This window comes from Taeniopygia guttata, chromosome 36, assembly GCF_048771995.1.
Source record: "Taeniopygia guttata chromosome 36, bTaeGut7.mat, whole genome shotgun sequence".
NCBI lineage: Eukaryota > Metazoa > Chordata > Aves > Passeriformes > Estrildidae > Taeniopygia > Taeniopygia guttata.
In genome coordinates this window covers 146284-167134 of record NC_133061.1, presented here as the reverse complement: position 1 = coordinate 167134, position 20851 = coordinate 146284, and the positions used below count along the sequence as shown (strand labels likewise).

General features: G+C 44.5%; 2 protein-coding genes across 3 annotated transcripts in view; both read left to right on the top strand.

Moving 5' to 3' along the window:
* Positions 1–5683, top strand: part of CHD8 (chromodomain helicase DNA binding protein 8) — a 79408-nt gene extending 73725 nt beyond the window's left edge. The window contains exons 33-37 of the mRNA XM_072921320.1: positions 89–259; positions 2254–2355; positions 4030–4116; positions 4221–4259; positions 5319–5683. Of these exons, the coding sequence (XP_072777421.1) occupies positions 89–259; positions 2254–2355; positions 4030–4116; positions 4221–4259; positions 5319–5507 (588 nt within the window). The 3' untranslated portion in view covers positions 5508–5683. The remainder of the gene's footprint in view (positions 1–88; positions 260–2253; positions 2356–4029; positions 4117–4220; positions 4260–5318) is intronic.
* A 2057-nt stretch (positions 5684–7740) lies between these two features.
* SUPT16H (SPT16 homolog, facilitates chromatin remodeling subunit) overlaps positions 7741–20851 on the top strand; it is a 60578-nt gene continuing 47467 nt past the window's right edge. Inside the window, exons 1-5 of one of the 2 annotated variants that reach the window (XM_072921348.1) lie at positions 7741–7994; positions 10505–10597; positions 15364–15534; positions 18405–18557; positions 19449–19595. In XM_072921348.1, coding sequence (XP_072777449.1) covers positions 7929–7994; positions 10505–10597; positions 15364–15534; positions 18405–18557; positions 19449–19595 — 630 coding nt within the window. In that variant the 5' untranslated portion in view covers positions 7741–7928. The remainder of the gene's footprint in view (positions 7995–10504; positions 10598–15363; positions 15535–18404; positions 18558–19448; positions 19596–20851) is intronic. The other variant, XM_072921347.1, reaches the window with a different exon arrangement.

Here is a 20851-nt window from a genome sequence, read left to right as displayed (position 1 = left end):
AAAATCCAAAAAAAACCCCCAAAAAATTCCAAAAAACCCCTGAAAAAAACCTTCAAAAACCCCCAAAAATCCCCTTTAATCCCGTCAGGAGCGGGCGCTGATCCGGCGTCTGGAGCTGATCTGCCGGGCCGTGCTGGCGGCGGGGGAGGGGCCGGCCCCGCCCGGGGGGGTCCCGGGGGGGCTCCCGGACCCCGCCCCTCCCCCCATCCCCTCCCCCACCCCCCGCGGCAGGAGGGAGTTCACCGTGCAGATCAAGGACGTGAGTATGGCCCAAAATCGGCCTTTTTCACCCCAAAAATCCGTCACTGACCCCTCCCATTCCCATTTTCCCATTTTTATCCATCACCGATCCCGCCCATTCCCGATTTTCCCGCCTTTTTAATCCCCTCACGATTTTCCCGCCTTTTTTCTTCCCCTCACGATTTTCCCGCCTTTTTCCTTCCCCTCATGATTTTCCCGCCTTTTTCCTTCCCCTCATGATTTTCCCGCCTTTTTCTTTCCCCTCACAATTTTCCCATTTTTATTCATGACTGATCCCGCCCATTCCCGATTTTCCCATTTTTATCCATCCATTCCCGATTTTCCCATTTTATCCATCAATTTCCCATTTCCCCGCCTTTTTAACCCCCCCACGATTTTCCCGCCTTTTTCATCCCCTCACGATTTTCCCGCCTTTTTAATCCCCTCACGATTTTCCCGCCTTTTTCCATCCCCTCAGGATTTTCCCGCCTTTTTTCTTCCCCTCACGATTTTCCCGCCTTTTTAATCCCCTCACGATTTTCCCGCCTTTTTCCATCCCCCTCACGATTTTCCCGCCTTTTTCCTTCCCCTCACGATTTTCCCGCCTTTTTTCTTCCCCTCACGATTTTCCCGCCTTTTTAATCCCCTCACGATTTTCCCGCCTTTTTTCTTCCCCTCACGATTTTCCCGCCTTTTTCCTCCCCCTCACGATTTTCCCGCCTTTTTCCATCCCCTCACGATTTTCCCGCCTTTTTCCATCCCCTCACGATTTTCCTGCCTTTTTAATCCCCTCACAATTTTCCCGCCTTTTTCATCTCCCTCACGATTTTCCCGCCTTTTTTCTTCCCCTCAGGATTTTCCCGCCTTTTTAATCCCCTCACGATTTTCCCGCCTCTTTAATCCCCTCACGATTTTCCCGCCATTTTCCATCCCCTCACGATTTTCCCGCCTTTTTTCTTCCCCTCACGATTTTCCCGCCTTTTTTCTTCCCCTCACGATTTTCCCGCCTTTTTTCTTCCCCTCACGATTTTCCCGCTTTTTTAATCCCCTCACGATTTTCCCGCCTTTTTTAATCCCCTCACGATTTTCCCGCCTTTTTGATCCCTCATGATTTTCCCGCCTTTTTCCATCCCCTCACTATTTTCCCGCCTTTTTCCTTCCCCACACGATTTTCCCGCCTTTTTCCATCCCCTCACGATTTTCCCGCCTTTTTTCTTTCCCCTCACGAATTTCCCGCCTTTTTCCAGCCCCTCACGATTTTCCCGCCTTTTTATTCCTCACAATTTTATTTATCCCCTCACAATTTTATTTATTCCCCCGAAATTTTATTTATTCCTTTCACAATTTCATTTATTCCCTCACAATTTTATTTATTCCCTCATAATTTCATTTATCCCCTCACAATTTTATTTTCTTACAATTTTATTTATTCTTTCACAATTTTTTTTATTCCCCTCACAAATTTATTTATTCTCTGAAAATTGTATTTATCCCCTCCCGATTTTATTGCCCCAAAATTTTATTTATTCCCTTAAAATTTTATTTATTCCCCCAACATTTTATTTTTTCACAATTTTATTTATCCCCACACAATTTTATTTATTCTCCCAAAATTTTTTTTTTTCACAATTTTATTTATTCCCTCACAATTTTATTTATTTGCCCAAAATGTTATTTTTCCCCTCACAATTTTATTGCCCCAAAATTCTATTTATTCCCTCAAAACTTTATGTATTTTAATCCAGATTTTTTTCCCTCGCGATTTTATTTTTCCCCTCCCGATTTGACTGATTGATTGATTGATTATTGATTGATTATTGATTGATTTTTCCCGTATTTCCGCAGGAGGAGGGGCTCAAACTGACGTTCCAAAATTCTATTTATTCCCTCAAAACTTTATGTATTTTATTCCCGATTTTTTTCCCTTGCGATTTTATTTACCCCCCCCAATTTCACTGATTGATTTATCGATTATTTATTGATTATTGATTGATTTTTCCTGGATTTCCGCAGGAGGAGGGGCTCAAACTGACGTTCCAAAAGCATCGCCTGGGACCCAACGGGGCCCCGCGCCCGCCCGGCGCCCCCAAGAAAAGCAGCAAGAAACTGGTGGAGGTGCGGCCGTTTTGGGGCAAAAAATGCCCGGTTTGGGTTTTTGGGTGTTTTGGGGGGAAAAAGCCCCAATTTGGGCCATTTTGGGGCGAAAAACTCCCAATTTGGACCGTTTTGGGGTGAAAAACTCCCAATTTGGGCCGTTTTGGGTGAAAAAAAACCCAATTTGGGCTGTTTTGGGGCGAAAAACCCCCAATTTGGGTCTGTGGGTGTTTTGGGGGGAAAAACTCCCAATTTGGGCCGTTTTGGGGTAAAAAACCCTCAATTTGGGCCGTTTTGGGGTAAAAAAAACCCCAATTTGGGCCATTTTTGGGTGAAAAACCCCCAATTTGGGCCGTTTTTGAGTGAAAAACCCCCAGTTTGGGCCGTTTTGGGGTGAAAAACCCCCAATTTGGGTCTGTGGGTGTTTTGGGGCGAAAAACCCCAATTTGGGCCGTTTTGGGGCAAAAAAACCCTCAATTTGGGCCGTTTTGGGGAAAAAAAACCCCAATTTGGGTCTGTGGGTGTTTTGGGGTGAAAAACCCCCAATTTGGGCCGTTTTGGGGTGAAAAACCCCCAATTTTGGGGTTTTTCATCAGAATTTGGGGTTTCCTGTGGGAATTTGGGGTTTCCATTCAAAAATTTGGGGGTTTTCCATCAGATTTTGGGGTTGTTTTGGGGTTTGTTCCCGAATTTGGGGGTTTTTCATCACAATTTTGGGGTTTTCCATCAGAATTTGGGGTTTCCTGTCAGAATTTGGAGGTTTCCTACCCAAATTTGGGGTTTCCCAGCAGATTTTGGGTATTTTTGGGTTTTCTGCCCAGATTTTGGGGTTTCCCAGCAGATTTTGGGTATTTTTGGGTTTTCTGCCCAGATTTGGGGATTTCTGAGGAGATTTTCGGGTTTCCCAGCAGATTTTGGGTATTTTTGGGTTTTCTGCCCAGATTTGGGAATTTCCCATGAGATTTTGGGGTTGTTGGGGGTTTGGTTCCCAAATTTGGGGTTTTCCAGCAGATTTTGGGTATTTTTGGGTTTTGTGCCCAGATTTGGGGATTTCCAAGCAGATTTTGGGGTTTCACATCAGATTTTGGGTATTTTGGGGTTTTCTGCCCAAATTTGGGGTTTTCCAGCAGATTTTGGGGTTTCCCAGTAGATTTTGGGGTATTTTTGGGTTTTCTGCCCAGATTTTGGGGTTTTCCAGCAGATTTTGGGTTATTTTTGGCTTTTTTGCCAGATTTTGGGGTTTCCCAGCAGATTTTGGGTATTTTTGGGTTTTCTGCCAGATTTTGGGGTTTCCCAGCAGATTTTGGGTTATTTTTAGGTTTTCTGCCAGATTTTGGGATTTCCCAGCAGATTTTGGGGTTTCACAGTAGATTTTGGGTATTTTTGGGTTTTCTGCCCAGATTTTGGGGATTTCCCAGCAGATTTTCAGATTTCCAAACAAAATTCGTGCATTTCCCACCTTATTTTTTTTTTTTCCCTTTTTTCATGGTTCTGAACCCAAATTTGGGGTTGGGATTTTTTTGGGGACCCCCCCCCCAACACCCTGAGTGGTTCAGATCACGGAAACCCCCCCAAAATCGGGAGATTTTGGGTCACCGCCGTTTTGGCCCCAAATTCCGGGGTTTCGGCGCCGTTTCTGGGGATTTTTCCCAAAATCGGCGTTTTTTTCCCAAAATCGGCGTTTTTCCCCCCAAGCTGGAGCTGCGCTGCCTCGAGGGGCTCCGGGACCCCCCGGGGGACCCTCCCCCGCCCCCCGAAATCGCCGATTCTCGGCTGCTCCCGGTGAGCCCCAAAAGCGCCGGGATTCGCCCCAAAACCGCGCCGGGGCGGGGGGGAGCCCCAAAACCGCCCAAATTTACCCCAAATTTTATTTTTTCCCCCCACAGTTCTCGGAGCAGCGGCGGGAGAAGTGGCACCGGAAAAAGGTGATTTGGGAAGGGGCAAAATTCACCAAAATTCCCCAAAATTCACCAAAATTCCCCAAAATTTCCCAAAATTCCCTAAAATTTCCCAAAATTCACCAAAAATCCCCAAAATTCCCCCAAAATGGGGCTGGGGGCGGGGCCAGATCCCCCTCTTGCCATTGGTCGAGGGGATTTGGCTCCGCCCACCCTTTCTGGGCGTGGCTCGCACCCAAAATTTGGGTTTTTAAAATAATTGTGATTTAAATGAGTATTAAAATAAATAATTATCGAATTATTACGTATATATTAATTTTATAGTGATATATAAATAATTTTTGAATTAACACATAGTATAGTAGTATTTAATTATTAAATATAAATTTTCTAAATGAACATATAATTTATATAATTTTTTCAATTAATAATTTAATAATTTATAATTGAATAATTTTAATATTTATTTTTATTATTTATAATTGAAAAATTATAATTTAGTAATTTATAATGTGATGATTTTTATTAACAAAATAATACTTTATGATTTTATAATTTTTAATAAAAATTCCTTTCTAAATTTAATAATTTTAATAATAATTTAATAGTCTATAATTTCATACTTTAAAATAATGTAATGATTTATAAACTAGTAATTTTTGTTAACAACTTAAAAATTTAAAATTTAATATTTTTCAATACCAATTTATAATTTGTATATTATTGATATAATTTATATTAGATAATTATATTTTATATTTTATATTTTATATTTTATATTTTACAATTATATTTTATAATTTATAATTATATAAATTATAAAATACATATTATTATTATAATTTAGTCTTATAAATTATAGAATTTAATATTTATAATTTAATCATTTTACTCAATGATAATTTATAATTTAATAACTTTGATAATTTAATTGTTTATTATTAATTTTTTGAATATAATTTAAGAAATTACGATTTGATATCCAATTTAACAACTAATTACCTTATAAATTAGTGATTTCAATTACCAATTTAGCGATTCGTGAATTACAATTTTAATTATTAATTAATTATTTTATTCCCCCAGTTCCTCCCCGCCCCGCCCCCACCCCTGGACCTCTCCAAGATGGCGGCGCTGATGGGGGGCGGAGCCTCGGCCTCACTGGCCCCGCCCCACTTCCGGCCGGAACAGGAAGAGGAAGAGGAGGAAACAGGAAGTGGGCGCTGCCCTCTGCTGGCCGACCCCATGATGGCGCCCGCCTCCGACTCGGATTAGGCCCCGCCCCTTTCCCGGGCCCCGCCCCCTCATGAATATTTATATAAATATGTAAAGTGTCTCTGTGTCATAGGGGCGGGGCGGGGCCGGGTGGGCGGGGCCAGAGGGTGGGCGGGGCCAAAGGGGGAGGTTTGGGTTTTTTGGTTTTTTTTTTTAATAAAAGGTTTGGAAATGGAGTCGTGTGTTGAGTTAATTAATTAATTAAACCGCTAATTAATCTCCTAATTAATCCCCTCTCTGGCATGCCTTCGTTTGTCCTGCCCCTTGATAGACAACCCGAATAATTAATTGATTTATGGTTAATTAACGATCTCCACACTCACGTCTCCCCCTCACGATTTTCCTGCTTTGCTTTTTTTTGTTTTGGTTATTTTAAATTTTATTTTTGGAGGTTTTTATTTTTTGGTTTTTGGGGTTTATTTAAAATTTTTTGGAGGTTTTTTTTCCCTATTTTTTATGGTTTTTTGGGTTTTTTTTCAAAGTTTTTTTTTGTTTCCTGGGGTTTTTTTGGGCTTTTTTTGTGAGTTTTTTTATATTAGTTTCTTTCAGGGTTCTTCTGTTCTTTCTCATATATTTAAATATTTTTGGGTTTTTGGGGTTTTTTGGTTTTTTGTTAGTTTTTTTCAGGGTTCTTTTGCTTTTTCTCATATTTTTAAATATTTTTGGGATTTTGGGGTTTTTTTTTGTTTAGGTTTTTTTTAGTTAGTTTTTTTCAGGGTTATTTTGGGTTTTTTTCATATTTTTAAATATTTTTGAGGTTTTTTTTGTTTGTTTGTTTTTTGGTTAGTTTTTTTCAGGGTTCTGTTGTTTTTTTCTCATATTTTTAAATATTTTTTGGGGTTTTTTGTTTCTTTTTTTTTAGGATTTTTTTTTGTTAGTTTTTTTCAAGGTTCTTTTGTTTTTTCTCATATTTTAAAATAATTTTTGGGGGTTTTTTTTAGGTTTTTTTTTTTAATTTTTGCAGGCTTCTTTTTCTTTTTTCTCATATTTTTAAATATTTTTGGGGATTTTTTTGGGTTTTTTTGGTTAGTCTTTTTCAGGGTTCTTTTGTTTTTTCTCATATTTTAAAATATTTTTTGGTTTTTTTTGTTACTTTTTTCAGGTTCTTTTGTTTTTTCTCATAGTTTAAAATATTTTTGGGTTTTGTTGTTTCTTTTTTTATTAGGTTTTTTTGTTACTTTTTTCAAGGTTCTTTTATTTTTTCCCATATTTTTAAATATTTTTGGTGGTTTTTTTTAGGTTTTTTTTGTCAGTTTTTTGCAGGGTTTCTTTTGTTTTTTCTCATATTTTCAAATATTTTCAGTTTTTTGACTTCTTGGGGGTTTTTACATTTTTTTCCTTTTTTTGTTTCTTTTTCTTTTTTTTTTCTTTTAACTTTTTTGTGAGGTTTTTTTCCGCTTCTGGTTTTTATTTTATTATTTTATTTCTGTTAGTTTTTTTCAGGGTTATTTCGTTTTTTCTCATATTTTTAACTATTTTTGGGTTTTTTTCAGTTTTTTTACTTTTTTTTGTGGTTTTTAAAGTTTTTTTCAGTTTGTTTTTTTTTGTTTCTTTCTCATTTTCTTTTTACTTTTTTGTGAGGTTTTTTTTTTGTTTGTGTTTTTTTTTAATTAGGTTTTTTTCTGTTAGTTTTTTCCAGGGTTCTTTTAATTTTTCTCACATTTTTAAATATTGTTTTTTAGGTTTTTTTGTTAGTTTTTTTCAGGGTTCTTTTGCTTTTTCTCATATTTTTAACTATTTATGGGCTTTTTTTCAGTTTTTTGACTTTTTTGTGGGTTTTAAAATTTTTTTTTCCTTTTTTTTGTTTCTTTTTCATTTATTTTTTTTTATTTTTTGTGAACCTTTTGTTAGTTTGTGTTTTATTTTATTTTTATTATTTTTTCGTTATTTTTTGCTGCATTTTCTGTATTTTTTGCCTCTCCCCTCCTTCCGCATCACGTGACCCCTTTAAGCCCCGCCCCTTTTCCCCTCAGGAGCGGTCACGTGACACCGGCGCCTCACGCGCCATTTCCCGCCTCTCCTCCATCACGTGACCCTCCGCCAACCGTTTCTTTTTTCCGTTTTTTTCCCTCCCCCTTCACCGATTTTCCCCATTTTTTTTTCCTTTTTCACCTCATTTTTAATATTTTTAATCCTCCCCCTCCCCCCGCCCCTTTCCCCTCCCCCACCGCCGCTTTCCCCTCCCTCCCCCTCCTCCTCCTCCTCCTCCCGCCCTTTTCGCGCCCACCGGAAGCGGAAGTCGCCTCAGGCGGCGCTTCCGGCGGGCGCCGCGGCGCGGCAGGGGCGGGAGCGGCGGCGGCGGCGGCGGAGGAAGAGGAGGAGGAGGAGGAGGAAGAAGAGGCGGTGTGAGGGGAGGAAGGTCCCTCCCCGCCCGGCGATTCCCCCCCCAGGCTCCCGGCGGGGCCGCGGCCGGGCCGGCTGATGGCGCTGAGCCTGGACCGCGAGGCCTTCGCGCGGCGGCTGCGGCGGCTCTACGCCAGCTGGCAGGTGGGGGAGGGGATGGGGGGGAACTGAGGGGGATTTAGGGGGGCTGAGAGAAATTTGGGCGGGATTTGGGAAATCTGAGGGGGCTGAGGGGAATTTGTGGGTCCTGAGGGGGATTTGGGGGGCCTGAGGGGGATTTGGGAGCTCTGAGGGAAATTTGTGGGGCCTGAGGGAAATCTGTGGGGGCTGAGAGAAATTTGGGGTGAATTTGGGAAATCTGAGGGGAATTTGTGGGGCCTGAGGGAGATTTGGGGGTCCTGAGCGGGATTTGGGGGGGCTGAGAGAAATTTGGGGTGGATTTAGGAGATCTGAGGGAAATCTGAGGGGGACTGAGCGGGATTTGTGGGGTCTGAGGGGGATTTGTGGGGCCTGAGGGGGCTGAGAGAAATTTGGGGTGAATTTGGGAAATTTGGGGGGCCTGAGGGGGATTTGGGGGGCCTGAAAGAAATTTAGGGTGGATTTGGGAAATCTGAGGGGAATTTGTGGGGCCTGAGAGAAATTTGGGGTGGATTTGGGAGATCTGAGGGAAATTTGGGGGCGCTGAGGGGAATTTGTGGGGCCTGAGGGGGATTTGGGGGGCCTGAGAGAAATTTGGGGTGAATTTGGGAAATCTGAGGTAAATCTCGGGTGGCTGAGGGGAATTTGGGGTGAATTTGGGAAAATTTAGGAAAATCTGGGGGCACTGAGGGGAATTTGTGGGGCCTGAGGGGGATTTGGGGTGGCTGATTGAAATTTGGGGTGAATTTGGGAAATCTGAGGGGCCTGAGGTGGATTTGGGGGGCCTGAGGGGAATTTGTGGGGGCTGAGGGGAATTTGGGGGAGCTGAGAGGAATTTGGGGTGGATTTGGGAAATCTGAGGGAAATCTGGGTGGCTGAGAGGAATTTGGGGTGGATTTGGGAAATCTGAGGGGAATTTGTGGGGCCTGAGGGGAATTTGTGGGGCCTGAGGGGAATTTGGGGGGGCTGAGAGAAATTTGGGGTAAATTTGGGAGATCTGAGGGGAATTTGGGGGCGCTGAGGGGAATTTGTGGGGCCTGAGGGGGATTTGTGGAGTTTTAGGGGAATTTGGAGGGTTTGAGGGAAATTTGGAGGTTTTGAGGGGAATTTTGAGGTTTTATGGGAAATTTGGGGGAGGGCTGAGGGAAATTGGGGAATTTGGGGTAAATTTTGGGTGGTTTGAGGGGAATTTCGGCTAAATTTGGCCGTGCTGAGGTGAATTTTGGGAATTTGGGGAGAATTTGGAGGGTTTGAAGTAAAAATGGGGGATTTGAGGGAAATTTGGGGGGTTTGAGGCAAATTTGGGGGAGTTTGGGGTAAATTTAAGGGGTTTGAGGGGAATTTGGGGGGTTTGAGGGGAATTTGGGGTAAAGTTGAAGAGTTTGGGGTAAATTTTGGGGATTTGAGGGGAATTTGGGGTAAAGTTGAAGAGTTTTGGGTAAATTTGGGGGATTTGAGGGGAATTTGGGGGAAATTTGGAGGGTTTGGGGTGAATTTTGGGGGTTTTGGGGTAAATGTTGCAGGGCTGAGGTGAATTTGGGGACTTTGGGGTAAATTTGGTGGGGCTGAGGTGAATTTCGGGGAATTGGTGTAAATTTTGGGGATTTGAGGTAAATTTTAGGGGGTTTAGGAAAACCTGGGGGGGCTGAGGGGATTTTTGAGGGTTTGGAGTGAATTTGGGGTGAATTTTGTGGAATTTGGGGTTACTGCAGGGGAATTTTTGGGGTAAATTCAGGGTTGCTGCAGGACGTTGTTTTAGGGCTAATTTGTGTGAATTTGGAGCTTCTGTAGGGGATATTTTGGGGTGATTTTGGGTGAATTTGGGGCTGCTGCAGGACATTGTTTTGGGGGTGAATTTGGGTAAATTCGGAGTTCTTGCAGGGATATTTTGGGGTGAATTAGGGCTGCTGCAGGGGGAATTTTTGGGGTAAATTTGGGGCTTCTGCAGGGGAATATTTTGGGGTGAATTTGGGTAAATTCGGGGTTGTTGCAGGGGAATATTTTGGGGTGAATTTGGGGCTGCTGATGGGGGAATTTTTGGGGTAAATTTGGAGCTTTTGTAGGGAAATATTTTGGGGTGAATTTGGGTAAATTCGGGGTTGTTGCAGGGGAATATTTTGGGGTGAGTTCAGGGTTGCTGCAGGGATAATTTTGGGGTGAATTTGAGTGATTTTGGGTCACCTGTCCCCCAGAATGGCGAGGATGAGTTCGGCGGCGTCGATGTCAGGGATATTTTGGGGTGAATTTGGGTAAATTCGGGGTTGGCGCAGGGATATTTTGGGGTGAATTTGGGGCTGCTGATAAGGGAATTTTTGGGGTGAATTTGGGTGATTTTGGGTCTCCTGCCCCCCAGAAAGGCGAGGATGAGTTCGGCAGTGTCAATGTCAGGGAATTTTTTGGGGTAAATTTGGGTAAATTCGGGGTTGTTGCAGGGGAATATTTTGGGGTGAATTTGGGGCTGCTGCGGGGATAATTTTGGGGTGAATTTGGCTGATTTTGGGTCTCCTTTTCCCCAGAAAGGCGAGGATGAGTTCGGCGGCGTCGACGCCATCGTGGTGGCCGTGGGCGTGGATGAGGAGATCGTCTACGCCAAATCCACGGCGCTGCAGGTGGGCAAAAAAAACAGAAAAAAACCCAAAAATCTGGGGAGAAAATCCCGAAATCTGGGAAAAAAAAAAATCCTGAGGAAAACCCCGAAAGTCCTGAGAAAAACCCCCAAAAATCTGGGTGAAAAATACTGAAATCCTGGGGAAAAAAGCAAAATCTGGGTGAAAAATCCCGAAATCCTGGGAAAAAACCCAAATTCCTGAGGGAAACACCGAAATTCCTGAGAAAAACCTCAAAAATCTGGGTGAAAAATCCTGAAATCCTGGGGAAAACCCTAAAATCTGTGGGAAAAATCCCGAAATCCTGGGAAAAAACACCAAATCCTGAGGAAAACCCTGAAATTCCTGAGAAAAACCTCAAAAATCTGGGTGAAAAATACTGAAATTCTGGGAAAAAATCCAAAATCCTGAGGAAAACCCCAAAATTCCTGAGAAAAACCTCAAAAATCTGGGTGAAAAATCCCGAAATCTGGGAAAAAACCAAAATCTTGAAGAAAACCCCGAAATTCCTGAGAAAAACCCCAAAATCTGGGTGAAAAATCCTGAAATCCTGGGGGAAAAAAGCAAAATCTGGGTGAAAAATCCCGAAATTCCTGAGAAAAACCCCAAAAATCTGGGTTAAAAATCCTAAAATTCTGATATTCTGGGGAAAAAAAAGCAAAAACATGAGGAAAACCCCAAAATCTGTGTGAAAAATACTGAAGTTTTGGGAAAAAACCCAAAATTCTAAAGAAAACTGCGAAATTCCTGAGAAAAAGCCCAAAAATATTGGTGGGAAATCCCAAAATCCTGGGAAAAACCTCAAAATCTGCGTGAAAAAAATCCCAAAAAATCTGTGTGAAAAATCCCAAAAAACATGTGTAAAAAAATCTCAAAATCTTGGGGAAAATCCCAAAATCTGTGTGAAAAATCCCCAAATCTGTGAAAAATCCCAAAATCTGGGAAAAATCCCCAAATCCGAGAAAAAAACCAAAAATATGATAAAAAAAACCCCAAAATTCCTGAGAAAAAACCCAAACTCTGTGAGAAAAACCCCAAATCCCTTTGGGCTAATTTTTGAGGAAATTTTCTCATTTTTGGGCAAATTCCCCCAGTTTGGGATGAATTTTTTCATTTTTAGGGGCATCCCCTCATTTTTGGGTAAATTTCCTCAATTTTGGATGAATTATCTCACTTTTTGGGGTAAATCCCCCCATTCTGGGATCAATCCACCATTTTTGGGGTAAATCCCCCATTTTTGGGGTAAATCTCCCTATTTTTAGGTAAATCCCCGATTTTTGGGACAAATCCCCCCATTTTTGGGGTAAATCCCCCCATTTTTGGATAAATCCCCCATTTTTGGGGTAAATCCCCCATTTGGGGCAAATTCCCCCATTTTAGGGTAAATCTCCCCATTTTTGGGTGAATTCTCTCATTTTTAGATAAATTTTTGTTATTTTTGATGTAAATCCCTCAATATTGGGGTAAATGCCTCATTTTGGGGTAAATTTCCCCAATTTTGGGGTAAATCCCCCCATATTTTGGGGTAAATTTTCCCATTTTGGGGTAAATCCCCCATTTTTTTTGGGTAAATTTTCCCATTTTGGGGTAAATCCCCCCATTTTTTTGGGTAAATTTTCCCATTTTAGGGTAAATTCCTCCATTTTTGGCTGAATTCTCTCATTTTTGGCGCCATCCCATTATTTTTGGGGTTTCTCTCTTGCTTTTGGGGACTTTCCTCATAATTTTGGGGTTTTTTGTTCATTTTGGTGTTTCTGGTTCCTTTTGGGGTTTCCTGGTTCCTTTTTGGTTTTTTTTTTTGTCCATTTTTTGGGGTTTTTTTACCCATTTTGGGGTGTCTCTGCTCCTTTCGGGCTTTTTTGTTTCTTTTTTAGGGTTTTTTGTTCCTTTTTGGGGTTTCCTTGTTCCATTTTGGTTTTTTTTTTGTTCCTTTTGGGGTTCCCTGGTTACTTTTGGGGTTTTTTCTTTCTTTTGGGGTTCCATGGTTACTTTTGGGGTTTTTTGTTCCTTTTTGGTGTTTCCTTGATCCATTTTGGGTTTTTTTTGTCCCTTTTGGGGTTTCCTTGATATTTTTGGGTTTTTTTGTCCCTTTTTGGTTTTTTTGTTCCTTTTTGGGGTTTCCTTGATCCATTTGGGTTTTTTTTGGCCCTTTTGGGGTTTCCTTGATCCATTTTGGGGTTTTTTTGTCCCTTTTGGGGTTTCCTTGATCCATTTTAAGGAATTTTTTCCCTTTTTGGTGTTTCCTTGATCTTTTCAGGTTTTTTTGTCCCTTTTTGGTTTTTTTTGTTCCTTTTTGGGGTTTCCTTGATCCATTTTGGGATTTTTTTGTCCCTTTTGTGGTTTTTTTGTCCCTTTTGGGGTTCCCTGGTTCATTTTGGGTTTTCTCAAAGGATTTTTGGGGTCTCCCTGACTGAATTTGGCATTTCTGGGCTGTTTTGGGGTTTCTCTGAGGTTTTTTGGGTCCCTGGGTGGTTTTTTTGGGTTCCTAGGTGGTTTTTTGGGGTTTCTCTGAGGTTTTTTGGGTTCCTGGGTGGTTTTTTGGGTTCCTGGATGGTTTTTTGGGTTTCTCTGAGGTTTTTTGGATTCCTGGGTGGGTTTTTGGGGTTCCTGGGTGGTTTTTTGGGGTTTCTCTGATGGTTTTTTGGGCTCCTGGGTGGTTTTTTGAGGTTTCTCTGAGGTTTTTTGGGGTTCCTGTGTTATTTTTTTGACATCCCTGAGGTTTTTTGGGGTCTCCATGACATTTTTTGGGGTGATCTGACCGATTTTTGGGTCTCAGACGTGGCTTTTTGGCTACGAGCTGACGGACACGGTGATGCTATTGTGCGAGGAGCTCATCTTTGGGTTCCTGGGTGGTTTTTTGGGTTCCTGGGTGGTTTTTTGGGATTTCTTTTAGGTTTTTTGGGGTTCCTGGGTGGTTTTTTGGGGTTTCTCTGAGGTGTTTTGGATTCCTGGGTGGTTTTTGGGTTCCTGCTTGGTTTTTTGGGGTTCCTGGGTGGACTTTTTTGGTTTCTCTGAGGTGTTTTGGATTCCTGGGTTATTTTTGGGGTGATCTGACCGATTTTTGGGTCTCAGACGTGGCTTTTCGGCTACGAGCTGACGGACACGGTGATGCTGTTCTGCCAGGAGCTCATCTTTGGGTTCCTGGGTGGTTTTTTGGGTTCCTGGGTGTTTTTTTTTGGGTTCCTGGGTGGTTTTTTGGGTTCCTGGGTGGTTTTTTTGATTCCTGGGTGGTTTTTTGGGTTCCTGGGTGGTTTTTGGGGTTCCTGGGTGGTTTTTTGGGGTTTCTCTGAGGTTTTTTGGGTTCCTGGGTAGATTTTTTGGGTTTCTCTGAGGTTTTTTGGGTTTTCTCTGAGGTTTTTTGGGTTCCTGGGTGGTTTTTTGGGTTCCTGGGTGTTTTTTTGGGATTTCTCTGAGGTTTTTTGGGGTTCCTGGGTGGTTTTTGGGTTCCTGGGTGGTTTTTTGGGGTTCCTGGGTGGTTTTTTGGGGTTTCTCTGAGTTTTTTTGGGGTTTCTCTGAGGTTTTTTGGGGTTTTTCTGACTTTTTTGGATTCCTGGGTTATTTTTGGGGTGATCTGACCGATTTTTGGGTCTCAGACGTGGCTTTTCGGCTACGAGCTGACGGACACGGTGATGCTGTTCTGCGAGGAGCTCATCTTTGGGTTCCTGGGTGGTTTTTTGGGTTCCTGGGTGGTTTTTTGGGTTCCTGGGTGGATTTTTTTGGTTTCTCTGAGGTGTTTTGGATTCCTGGGTTATTTTTGGGGTGATCTGACCGATTTTTGGGTCTCAGACGTGGCTTTTCGGCTACGAGCTGACGGACACGGTGATGCTGTTCTGCCAGGAGCTCATCTTTGGGTTCCTGGGTGGGTTTTTTGGTTCCTGGGTGGTTTTTTGGGTTCCTGGGTGGTTTTTTGGGGTTTCTCTGAGGTTTTTTGGGGTTTCTCTGAGGTTTTTTGGGGTTCCTGGGTGGTTTTTTGAGGTTCCTGGTTGTTTTTTTTGGGTTCTTGGGTGGTTTTTTGGGGTTCCTGGGTGGTTTTTTGAGGTTCCTGGTTGTTTTTTTTGGGTTCTTGGGTGGTTTTTTGGGGTTCCTGGGTTGTTTTTTGGGTTTCTGGGTGGTTTTTCGTGGTTTCTCTGAGGTTTTTTGGGTTCCTGGGTGGTTTTTTGGGGTTCCTGGGTGTTTTTTTGGGGTTCCTGATTGTTTTTTTGGGTTCCTGGGTGGTTTTTTTGGTTCCTGGGTGGTTTTTTGAGGTTCCTGGTTGGTTTTTTAGGGTTCCTGGGTGGTTTTTTTGGGTTTCTCTGAGGTTTTTTGGATTCCTGGGTGGACTTTTTTGGTTTCTCTGAGGTGTTTTGGATTCCTGGGTTATTTTGGGGTGATCTGACCGATTTTTGGGTCTCAGACGTGGCTTTTCGGCTACGAGCTGACGGACACGGTGATGCTGTTCTGCAAGGAGCTCATCTTTGGGTTCCTGGGTGGTTTTTTGGGTTCCTGATTGTTTTTTGGGGTTCCTGATTGTTTTTTTGGGTTCCTGGGTGGTTTTTTGGGGTTTCTCTGAGTTTTTTTGGGTTCCTGGTTGGTTTTTTGGGTTCCTGGGTGTTTTTTTGGGGTTCCTGGATGGTTTTTTGGGTTCCTGGGTGGTGTTTTGGGGTTCCTGGGTGGTTTTTTAGGTTCCTGGGTGGTTTTTTGGGTTCCTGGGTGCTTTTTTGGAGTTTCTCTGAGGTGTTTTGGATTCCTGGGTTATTTTTGGGGTGATCTAACCGATTTTTGGGTCTCAGACGTGGCTTTTCGGCTACGAGCTGACGGACACGGTGATGCTGTTCTGCGAGGAGCGCGTCCTGTTCCTGGCCAGCCGCAAGAAGGTCGAGTTCCTCAAGCAGGTGGCGCCACCCAAGGGCGCCGAGGGCACCAACGGCCTCCCGGCGGTGACGCTGCTCGTCCGCGAGAAGGTGGGGACCTTTTGGGGAGATTCGGGTCATTTTGGGGTCCTGGGCGCTATTTTGGGGTTATTTTGGGGTTTTTTGGGGTCCTGGTGGTTGTTATGGGGTCCTGGACGCCATTTTGGGATAATTTGGGGTTTTTTGGGGGTCCTAGAGGCCATTTTGGGGTCCTGGAGGCCATTTTGGGGTCCTAGAGGCCATTTTGGGGTAATTTGGGGGTTTCTGGGGTCCTGGTGACCATTTTGGGGTCGTAAAGGCCATTTTGGGATAATTTTGGGTTTTTTGGGGGTCCTGTAGGCCATTTTGGGGTTATTTTGGGACTTTTTGGGTTTTCGGAGCCATTTTGGGCTCACCTGGGGTCCTGGAGGACATTTTTGGGTCCTGGAGGCCATTTTGAGGTAATTTTGGGGTGTTTTGGGGTCCTGGTGGCTGTTATGGTGTCCTGGAGGCCATTTTGGGATAATTTTGGGGTTTTTTGGGGTCCTGGTGGCCATTTTGCAGTCCTAGAGGCCATTTTGGGGTAATTTGGGTTTTTTGGGGGTCCCGGAGGCCATTTTGGGGTAATTTAGGGTTTTTTGGGGGTCCTGGAGGCCATTTTGGGGTTATTTTGGGACTTTTTGGGGTCTTCGGGGCCATTTTGGGCTCACTTGGGGTTACTGGTGGCCATTTTAGGGTGCTGGAAGCCATTTTGGAGTAATTTGGGGCATTTTGGGGTCCTGGTGGCAGTTATGGGGTCCTGGACGCCATTTTGGGTAATTTGGGTTTTTTTGGGGGTCCCGGTGGCCATTTTGGGGCTATTTTGGGGTCCCGGTGGCCATTTTGGGATAATTTGGGGTTTTCTGGGGGTCCTGGGCGCCATTTTGGGGTAATTTGGGACTTTTTGGGGTCTTCGGAGCCATTTTGGGCTCACTTGGGGTCACTGGAGGCCATTTTGGGGTCCTGGACGCCATTTTGGGGTAATTTGGGGTTTTTTGGAGCCCTGGTGGACTTTTTGGGGTCCTGGTGTCCATTTTGAGGCTATTCTGGGGTCCTGGATGCAATTTTGGGGTAATTTGGGGTTTTTTTGGGTCCTGGTGGCCATTTTGGCCTCTGGGTGTCAATTTTGGTGTCCCAGTGTTCATTTTGGGGCAATTTTGGGGTCCTGGTGGCCATTTTGGGGTAATTTGATGTTTTTTTGGGTCCTGGAGGCCACTTTGGGGTCCCGGAGGCCATTTTGGGGTCCTGGAGGCCATTTTGGGCTCACTTGGGGTCACTGGACGCCATTTTGGGGTCCTGGTGGCCATTTTGGGATAATTTTGGGTTTTTTTGGGGTCCTGGAGGCCATTTTGGGGTCCTAGAGGCCATTTTGGGGTAATTTGGGTTTTTTTGGGGTCCTGGAGGCCATTTTGAGGTAATTTGGGGTTTTTTTGGGGTCCTGGAGGCCATTTTGGGGTCCTGGAGGCCATTTTGGAGTTTTTTGGGGTCCTGGAGGCCATTTTGGCGTCCTGGTCTCCATTTTGGGGCAATTTTGGGGTGCTGGAGGCCATTTTGGGATAATTTGGGGTTTTTTGGGGTCCTGCAAGCCCCTTTGGGGTCCTGGATGCCATTTTGGGATAATTTGGGGTTTTTTGGGGTCCTGGAAGCCACTTTGGGGTCCTGGAGACCATTTTGGGGTAATTTGGGGTTTTTTGGGGTCCTAGAGGCCATTTTGGGGTAATTTGGGGCATTTTGGGGTCCTGGTGAATGTTATGGGGTCCTGGACGCCATTTTGGGGTAATTTTGGTTTTTTGGGGTCCTGGTGGCCATTTTGGGGTCCCAGTGTCAATTTTGGTGTCCTGGTGGCCATTTTGGGGTTATTTTGGAGTATTTTTGGGGTCCTGGTGGCTGTTATCGGGTCCTGGACGCCATTTTGGAGTAATTTTGGTTTTTTTGGGGGTCTTGGAGGCCATTTTGGTGTCCTGGTGTCCATTTTGGGGCTATTTTGGCGTCCTGGAGGCCATTTTGGGATAATTTGGGGCTATTTAGGGGTCCTGGAGGCCATTTTGGTGTCCTGGTCTCCATTTTGGGGTCCCGGCGGCCATTTTGGGGTAATTTTGGGTTTTCGTTTCCTGGTGGCCATTTTGTGAAAATTTATGGTTATTTTGGGGTCCTGGAGGCCATTTTGGCGTCCTGGTGGTCATTTTGGGGTCACTTTGGGTTTCGGTGGCCATTTTGGTGTCCCAGCGGCCATTTTCGGGTCACTTTGGGGTTTTGGTGTCCATTTTTGCATCCCGGCGGCCATTTTGGGGCCACTTTGGGGTCCTGGTGGCCATTTTGGTGTCCCAGGGGCCATTTTGGGGTAATTTTGGGTTTTAGTGTCCTGGTGGCCATTTTGTAAAAATTTGGGGTTATTTTGGTGTCCTGGCGGCCATTTTGGGCTCACTTTGTGTTTCGGTGGCCATTTTGGAGTCCTGGCGGCCATTTTGGGGTCACTTTGTGTTTCGGTGGCCATTTTGGAATCCCGGCGGCCATTTTGGGGTCACCTGTTGGGTTTTCGGTGGCCATTTTGGGGTCATCCGTTGGGTTTCGGTGGCCATTTTGGGGTCACATGTTGGGTTTTCGGCGGCCATTTTGGCGTCCCGGCGGCCATTTTGGGTTCACTTTGGTTTTCGGCGGCCATTTTGGGGTCATTTTGGGGTGGGTTTTCGGCGGCCATTTTGGGCTCACTCGTTGGGGTTTTCGGCGGCCATTTTGGGGTCAGCCCTTGGGGTTTCGGCGGCCATTTTGGGCTCACCCGTTGGGTTTTCGGCGGCCATTTTGGGGTCATCCGGTGGGTTTTTGGCGGCCATTTTGGGGTCATTTTGGGGTGGGTTTTCGGCGGCCATTTTGGGGTGACTCTGGGGTCTCGCGCCGCCCCGCAGAACGAGAGCAACAAGGCGAACTTCGAGAAGCTGCTGGAGGCGCTGCGCGGCAGCCGCGGCGGGCGCCGCCTCGGCGTCTTCGCCAAGGACAAATTCCCCGGCGAGTTCCTGAGGAGCTGGAACGACGCCCTGGCCAAGGAGGGCTTTGAGAAGGTCCGGGGGGGCAGGGTTGGGGTGGGGTGGGGTTGGATGGGTCTAAGTTGGGTTGGAATTGTCAAAGTTGGGTCAAAGTTGGGTTTGAAGAGTTGGAGTTGGGTTTGATGGGTCAAAGTTGGGTCGGGGTTGGGTTGGATGGGTCAGAGTTGGGTTGGGGTTGGGTTGGAAGGGTCAAAGTTGGGTTGGAAGAGTTGGAGTTGGGTTTGATGGGTCAAAGTTGGGTTGGGGTTGGGTTGGATGGGTCAAAGTTGTGTTGGAAGGGTCGAAGTTGGGTTGGAAGAGTTGGAGTTGGGTTGGATGGGTCAAAGTTGACTTGGAAGGGTCAAAGTTGGGTCAAAGTTGGATTGGAAGGGTCAAAGTTGGGTTGGATGGGTCAAAGTTGGGTCAAAGTTGGGTTTGAAGAGTCAAAGTTGGGTTGGAAGAGTCAAAGTTGGGTTCAATGAGTTGGGGTTGGGTTGGAAGAGTCAAAGTTAGGTCAGAAGAGTCAACGTTGGGTCGAAAGGGTCAACGTTGGGTCGGAAGGGTCAAAGTTGGGTTGGAAGAGTCAAAGTTGGGTCGGAATGGTCGACGTTGAGTTGGAAGGGTCAAGGTTGGGTCAGAAGAGTTAAAGTTGGGTTGGAAGAGTCAGAGTTGGGTTTGATGAGTTGGGGTTGGGTTGGAAGGGTCAATGTTGGCTTGGAAGGGTCAAAGTTGGGTTGGAAGAGTCAAAGTTGGGTCGGAAGAGTCAAAGTTGGGTCAGAAGAGTCAAAGTTGGGTTTGAAGGGCCAACGTTGGGTCGGAAGGGTCAACGTTGGGTTGGAAGAGTCAAAGTTGGGTTGGAAGAGTCAACGTTGGGGTGGGAAGGGCCAACATTGAGTCGGAAGGGTCACCGCTGTTCCGCGGCCGCAGGTGGACGTCAGCGCGGCCGTGGCGCAGGCCATGGCGGCCAAGGAGGAGGTGGAGCTGCAGCTGATGCGCAAAGCGGCCGCCATCACCTCCGAGGTCTTCACCAAGTTCTTCAAGGAGCGCGTCATGGAGATCGTCGACGCCGACGAGGTTGGGGCGAAAAACGCGGGATTTGGGTTTGGGTTGGGTCAAAAATTGGAGTTTTGAGGTTAGTTTGGGTCAAAAATTGGAGTTTTGAGGTTGGGTTGGGTCAAAAATTGGAGCTTTGAGGTTGGGTTGGGTCAAAAATTGAAATTTTGAGGTTGGGTTGGGTCAAAAATCGGAGTTTTGAGGTTGGGTCAAAAATTGGAGTTTTGGGTTTGGGTTGGGTCAAAAATTGGAGTTTTGAGGTTGGGTTCGTCAAAAATTGGAGTTTTGAGGTAGCCCCAAAATCTTGGCTGAAAATTGGGGTTTTCTGGCCAAAAATTGGGGTTTTTTGGCCGAAAATCGGGATTTTTTTGGCCAAAGTTCAGGTTTTTTTGCCAAAAATCCCAAAATTTGGGTTTTTTTCCCAAACTGGCATCATGATGATGTCACGATGACGTCACTGCCCCCGCAGAAGGTGCGGCACAGCAAGATGGATGAAAATCGGGGTTTTCTTTCCAAAAATCGGGGTTTTTTGCCGAAAATTGGGTTTTTTTTGCCAAAAATTTGGGTTTTCTTGCCAAATTAGGTTTTTTCGGCTGAAAATCAGGGATTTTGGCTGAAAATTCTGGTTTTTACCCAAAATTCTTAAATTGGGGTTTTCACCCTGAAATCCTGGCTGAAAATTGGAATTCATTGGCCAAAAATTGGGCTTTTCTGGCCAAAAAATGTAATTCTTTGGCCGAAAATCATGTTTTTTTTGCCTCAAATCCCGGAATTGGCGTTTTCACCCAAAACCTGCATTTTTTTTGGCTGAAAATTTGGGTCTTTACCCCCGAAACCTGGCAGAAAATCTGCATTTTCTGGCCAAAAATGGCAATTTTCTGTCCGAAAATCACATATTTTTGGTTGTAAATCGCGTTTTTTTGGCCGAAAATCGACGTTTTTTTGCCAAAAATTGATTTTTTTTTTTGCCAAAATCCCAGAACTGTGTGTTTTTCCCCAAAATGACGTCACGATGACATCACTGTGCCCCCGCAGAAGGTGCAGCACAGCACGATGACTGAAAATCTGGGTTTTCGTACCAAAAATCAGGTTCTTTTGCCGAAAATCATGGGTTTTTTTCCAAAAATCGGGTTTTTGGCCGAAAATTGAAATTTTCTCCCCAAACCTGCATTTTTTTGGCTAAAAATTTGGGTTTTTACCCCAAAACCCTTGCTAAAAATTTGCATTTTCTGGCCAAAAATGGTGATTTTTTGACCTAAAACAGCGTTTTTTTTGCC